General features: G+C 43.8%; 1 protein-coding gene across 3 annotated transcripts; it reads left to right on the forward strand.

Annotated features, from left to right (window-relative positions):
- The first annotated feature begins 555 nt into the window (after positions 1–555).
- Positions 556–5,564, forward strand: LOC102296178 (transcriptional regulator Myc-2). 3 transcript variants are annotated; one of them, XM_005949775.3, is made up of 3 exons: positions 556–701; positions 3,289–3,901; positions 4,643–5,564. In XM_005949775.3, exons 1-3 carry the CDS (start codon positions 660–662, stop codon positions 5,143–5,145), a joined length of 1,158 nt encoding a protein of 385 aa, XP_005949837.1. In that variant the 5' UTR covers positions 556–659; the 3' UTR covers positions 5,146–5,564. The 3 variants fall into 3 exon arrangements, with proteins under 3 accessions (XP_005949837.1, XP_042071109.1, XP_005949838.1); XM_005949776.3 differs by lacking the exon at positions 556–701 and adding an exon at positions 2,462–2,686; XM_042215175.1 differs by lacking the exon at positions 556–701 and having other exon boundaries at positions 2,461–3,901.
- Positions 5,565–6,286: the final 722 nt, after the last annotated feature.

Genomic DNA, 6,286 nt, shown 5'->3' on the forward strand with positions numbered 1-6,286 from the left:
ATACTCTATCCACTTACCTCCATCCCTCCATCCACAGACAACAATAAGAATTTATGGTTATGGTTGGTAATGCAGTGTGTTGTTACAGCCACAAGAGGGCAGCAACCTTAAGGTTTTATCTTTAGCAGCAACATTTATATAGATGATATTTTATTAAAGGTAAATGTTATTCATGTTATATTGACTGTATTATAAAAAGCAGGCAGAATTATAAAGAATAATAAATTAAATCTAACAAAAAACTAGACGTGGAAAATGCAAAGATAAACAAGAATCCTGCAGTTTGAGGCAGTGTGAGGTTTTGACCAGCAGGGGGCAGCAGAGTGAAAGGCAGGAGGAGCTGCTGTTAAACAAAGGTTGGCTCAAATCATGAAATAGTGTTGCATGCGGTGGGTTGTGTATTTTATAGTGATATCCGGTGCACAGTGAGTGTTTCTGTAGCACTTTGAAGTCCTCGGAGTATGCCAGAGTATCTGCACCTGTGTGTTTTCCTCAGCTGTGTCCACTTCCCTTAATTAGACCCGTGTTTATTTATGGTGCTGCCTCCACTTTGTTTCTTGGCGTGTCTGTGAGCCTCTTCTGTGGTCTTTGTGTGTCATGGATTTAGTAAACAGCCTTAATAAACAGGTTTGCTGTTTTTATTCTGGGTCTTCTCTAAGATGCTGTTAAAAAGCTCACCACCCTCCAAAACACCTCCACAGGTAGGTCTTCTGGGCCAGTGGCTTTTCCCCACCTCTCACTCCATCCTCTGCGCTTCCTGATTTTCTAACTGTCATCCTCTCATTTCTACATTCATCACATCCCCAGAGTACTCCTTCCATCTTCACACTCCTTTCACTTGTTAGCACATTATCATCTCCATCCTTAATCACTTCTGTCCTTTCCTGCTTAGTCGATCATTACAAGTCATTTTCTCCTCCTTTGCTATCAGCCTGAAATACAGCTTACTGGGCTTTTTGCTTTGTCACCTCTTTGCCGTACGCTTAAGCTCCCAGTACTTCCACTTTCTTCAGCTTCCTGAATATCCCACTTTTTTTGCTGACCCAAATACCTTCCTGCACTGCCTCATTCCACCACCAAGTCTCCTTGTATTTCTCGATACACCAAACACTTTCTTGGCCGTTTCCTCAGCACTTCCAGTCATCTGCTAAGTCCTTCCCACCACCCAGAGCCTGTCTCAGCTCCTCCCAAACTCTGTGCGGCATTCTTGGCTCTGCATTCACTCACTTCCTCCCACAGACTTCCATCTGATGCCCTCTAGCTGCATTCTCGTTAAATCGAACACTCTTGGCCATCATCCAGTGTTCCTCCCTCCTCTTGAAGTACAGGTTCACCAACAAGCTTTTCACCTGTGTCCCCTTCCCTGACACGTCCACTGAAGTCTGCTTCAAAAAGCTGGTTTAAATGTACCTCTGAGGACCTCAAATACAGCAACAGGCTGTAATGAAGCAATAAACAGCCGATGCAGCTGTTCCTCGTGACATCTTTAACAGCTAAACATCTGGCACGCCTGTTGCCTCCGTTTCTCTGTGTTTCTGCTTCTTTCACCTCGTTTTTGATGGGAGGGTCTAAGATATGAGGAGAGAAATAAAGGATGTACACCCGGGAAATGAGACCTGGAGATGGTTGAAGCCTATTCTTTCATTTTGTGAATTTAAAAATAAATAAATAAATAGTTTCTTCATAGGTCTTGACCATGGAGCCCATAATCTGTTCTTTATATTTCCGTTTCATAGATGTTATTTTGATGTTGTCTTTCCCAGAATTAATTCAGATGACATCAAAACAGAGAAAATAAAAAATCACATCAAAGTAAAATAAATAAATATAATAACAGTATATTTGCTGTGCTAAATTCTTGTTTCTCCTTTTAGTGGCTTTGTTTATAATATATCCAAAATAATTGTTTAAATATGTTTTGCTTTTGTTTAAAATTCTTTCTCTTAGGTTAGTTTTCCTTTAAATTTTTATTTTATTTTTTAATGATATTGTAATTGGTTTTATTTTATCAAACTTGATTCATTTAATACATTTTCTATTAGCAGATTACTGCTTTTGCATTCGTAGCTCGTGATCCTTTTCTTCGTTCTGTTGTTTGTTTGTTTATTCAATCCAGGTTTTCTTTCGATAAACATTGTTTTGCTTGTTTGTTTTCATGACTTCATCACGGGATAAGAGCGGGTTTCCCGGAACTTTGTTCCTTTACATCATTTACAGTCACGACCACCCTCTTACCATTCACAAAAAGTACACGTCCGCTGAGTAAAATAGTTCCCATATTTTGCACATCTTCTTGCTGAATTTAAAGTAAAACTAATACTACAATCAAGCTTTTATGGCAGAAATGCACTAAAGGTTATTTTCTAAAGGGTCAGCAGCACATCGATAGGTCCCGTTTGTTTACTACGTAGTTCGCATTTGGCGGGAAGATTGTAGTGCCGGCGGATGAAGATAAAAAAGCCGGAGTATTTAATGTGTGTGAAGCAGCTGATGGCTGAGTTTCACGCTGAGACGGCAGAGCAGCTGGGCGACACTGAGGGACCGTTATAGCGTCTGTTATCGAGAAACTGAGGATTATTTAAGACTGACAGGCTCTGCTGGACAAAGCCCGCTATAAGTTTACTCGTTCCTCGCTTGAACATTTGGACCTTTTTCACGTTTTCACCTTAACTGTTGGAGAAAAACGGTAAGTTTATGTCTGAAGCTTTCTGGATGCTTTTCTTTGCTGTCGTTTAACTTTTCGCTTAGTCAGTTTAAAATGTGTGCCGAATTTATCGCTGATGTTCGTTCTTCGCATTTTGACCGTTTTTCCTTTGATGCGTGACTCTGAATAAATGGTTCAATGTTATTAAACTAGCGGCGCGCATTTTGACAGCTGAGTTTCGCATATCTGCAGAAGTTCTCGCCTGTCTGGAGACTTTACTCATACTGAAGCTCTGTGTTTAACTCTGCTCTGCAACCTTTACTTATGTCTTTTAACCGCATATTCTGTTCTTATTTTTTGATAAAATTACTACTTTTAAAACTGTTACGCATGTTAAATCCCGAGTTTTAATACATTTGAGTGAGTGTTTGCACTGCAGATGTGTGTAGTGCTGTTTACTGATGAAGGATCTTTGCTTTCTATTATGTAAACTCGGGCTTTAATCCAAAGAAAGCTAAACTAGCTGTTTTTTGAATGGAGTCTGGCATGCTTAACTGATTCTCCTGCACTGTTGTAATATCAGATGGTTTTTGATGTTGTGGTCATGTGCTTGGCTCAGGCTGACCTCCTGTTGTGTTTCTCAGGCCGCCGTCATGCCGCCGGTGTTGAACAGCACAAACTACGATTATGACTACGACGTGGTCCAGCCCTACTTCTTCCTGAATGGTGAAGAGGAAGACTTCTACCCTCCTCCACGCAGCCAGCTCCTGCCGGCTCCCAGCGAAGACATCTGGAAGAAGTTCGAGCTGCTGCCTACACCTCCCTTGTCCCCCAGCCGGAGACCCTCCCTGTCTGCCGCCGACCACTTGGAGGCGGTGTCTGACCTCTTGGACGATGACCACAGCTCCTCTGCAGCATTTCTGCAATCCTTCATCATCCAGGATTGCATGTGGAGCAGCAGCTTCGCCGCCGCCACAGAGCTGGAGAAGGTGGTGTCAGAGAGGCTGGCCTCGCTGCGGGCCCGCCGGGACTCCTGCAACACTAAGACCATCACAGACAGAACAGCTGACGAGCAGGTGGGCGGGTCTCAAGTGAGCGCTGGGTACCTGCAGGACTTCCACACCTCGGTGACAGACTGCATTGACCCCTCTGTGGTGTTCCTGGGTGAGAAGCAGATGGATGATGGTGTGGCGATGGAGGTGGGGTCTGAGCTGAGACTGGACTCGCCACCACCCAGCAGCAGTGACAGTGAATCAGGTGAGTTTTATTTTGAAAAGCCAGCTCTTTAATCCTGAGTATCAGAGTCACTGAACTCTGATTTTCTCCGACCTTTCCTTCACTTCTCATTTACCCTCTGAGACCAGTGGTTAGAAACAAAGAAGCATCAGGTAGGATCCACTTGCATTTTGGGAAATGTAGTAACCCAGTGATTTTCAGAGTATCTCATAATACTGCATCTATTGAAACAGCCCGGCTCAGGTGCGTTGGGGTCCAATCAGCTGACTGAAGTGAACTCCTTAAAATCAGTAGCTGGTTTTCTTCTTGCAGTCAGTACTTTTACATCACAGGAAGTGCAGAGGACAGTCAAATGATGTGGGGGCTCTCAGTGAAACAGTGCCCGTCATCCCAGATCAGACCAGCTGTTCAGAAAGCTTCACCACAGGGCTCTTTCTGTTCCTCATACGTCACCATTATTTTAACGCTATAGTTACTGTGGATAGTAGTGCATTAAAATGTAACCTTAGTCTGAATTAAGCTGTGGATTAAAATATCCACCAGTACTGTCAGTGTCAGCAGACATCTGAGAAATGTTTTCATTGGCCGGTAAATGTCTGGAAACTATGGAAGCGAGGAGTTCAAGGAGGGCACGTTTTCTGTCTCGCTCTGCTGCTTTCACTCGTTTTCTGTCCCTCACTCGTCCATCAGCAGGACGGTGGTTTTGGCTCAGACCGCGATCACTTTTATTTACACCAGAATGTTTTTCCTTGTTTTTCCCAGAAGAGGAAGATGATGATGAGGAAGAGGAAGAGATCGATGTGGTGACAGTGGACAGGAGAAAGTCATCTCGGCGGTCCCACACCTCCCCTCTGGTCCTCAAACGCTCTCACGTCAACATCCACCAACACAACTACGCTGCCCAGCAACCCCCTGAGAAACGGGTGAAGGCGGAGAGCAGCAGCGCGGCACCGAGGCAGAGCGGCGGGCGCCGGTGCTGGAGCCCGAAATCGGAGGGCGAGGACAACGACAAGCGCAGGACTCACAATGTGCTGGAGAGGCAGCGGAGAAACGAGCTGAAGATGAGCTTCATGGTTCTGAGGGACGAGGTCCCAGCGGTGGCCAACAATGAAAAAGCTGCGAAGGTGGTGATCCTGAAGAAGGCGGCGGAGTTCATCATGGAGGTCAGAGAGCAGGAGAGGAAGCTGTTGGCAAAGAAAGATGAACTGAGGAAGAGGAGCAGAGAGCTGAAGCAGAGGCTGCAGCAGCTCAGGACTTCACATTAACATCTGCTCAGTCGTTCTAGTTTCTTCACTTCAGGTTTTAAAGCTAAAAATAATGACCGACGTCACCTGAATGCAGCACGCTGCCCGTGGGGCTCGCTGCTCGTCTGTAATCAGGTTTTCTGTTTTTTATTTATTTTTGTTTTTATTGACTATTTTAATTTAAAGTAGTTTTTCAAACATTCCAGTTTATGAGGCGACAATGTGAATAAATATGTGTCATAACTTTAATTTACAGCTGATGATGAACAATAATTTAATTCACTATATTTAATCTGTTCACTCCCTAAAGCTTTTGTATTTTTAATTTCAGAGTTTATTTTTATATATATTGTTTTTGTTCAAAAGCTTTTTTGCACTAAAAGTACATCAGAAGTGTTTTCATCCCTTCAGAATAAAAGCCCTTCACATGTTGGAGCTTCTCTTGATCTCAAAGTGTCTGCTTTGTTTCTGCAAACCTCCCTGTTTGTTTGTTTGTAAGTCCCAGAATCATGTGGCGGTGTGAAACGTGCCTCAGGCAGCCGCTGGATCCCCTTAGAAGGATCAGCTTAAACCCACAGTGATGTTACCCCACAGTCACTGATAAAATTCAAGTTTCAGTGGAAGTGTTTTCAGCTTCTTGTAACATCTGAGGGTGGAATCGCCAAGTTGGTTCCTTAGAGACAAATTCCGCCTCTTGAAAATGATCCAGCGCATATTCCTGTGGGTCATTTTCATGGCATTTCCTCTGTATTCTGGCCTGAGCTGTTTCTTTTCAGTCATTACTCAACATTTCGGCTGCGTCATCGGAGAACATCCGGCCCAGCGGAGCAGCGCGCTGAGGCTGTCGTGGTGCTGCGCGATTTCCACACTGAACACGGGGTGAAAGTTCAAACCAAATCAGCTGCTCTGCATTTACCAGCCGCATCACTTTAAGAGGGTCAAAGATCAACCGGCATGGCTTTGACTGAACAGTATCTATATACACATAACTCCCTACGCTAGTAGTTAAATAATCTTTTAACTGAATAGCTGTCAAAGTTAATTTAACTCAGGACCACAGAAGAATGTAAAAATCAAACACACCCGAGTTAGTCACATCATTTAATGTAAGTTCAGGCCAATCATGTTCACACAAAGCTGTCAAACATGCAGCTGATCTCAG

The sequence above is a fragment of the Haplochromis burtoni genome, unplaced genomic scaffold, assembly GCF_018398535.1.
Source record: "Haplochromis burtoni strain Fernald_Lab_line unplaced genomic scaffold, NCSU_Asbu1 Contig_669, whole genome shotgun sequence".
NCBI classification, from domain to species: domain Eukaryota; kingdom Metazoa; phylum Chordata; class Actinopteri; order Cichliformes; family Cichlidae; genus Haplochromis; species Haplochromis burtoni.

What these genes read in the sequence shown, in the direction of transcription:
- LOC102296178 (XM_042215175.1), top strand. Translation starts at nt 3,238, where the DNA reads ATGTTGTGGTCATGTGCTTGGCTCAGGCTGACCTCCTGTTGTGTTTCT. An exon ending in CAGCAGTGACAGTGAATCAG is followed by an intron (nt 3,902 to 4,642) that starts GTGAGTTTTATT and finishes TGTTTTTCCCAG; the next exon opens with AAGAGGAAGATGATGATGAG.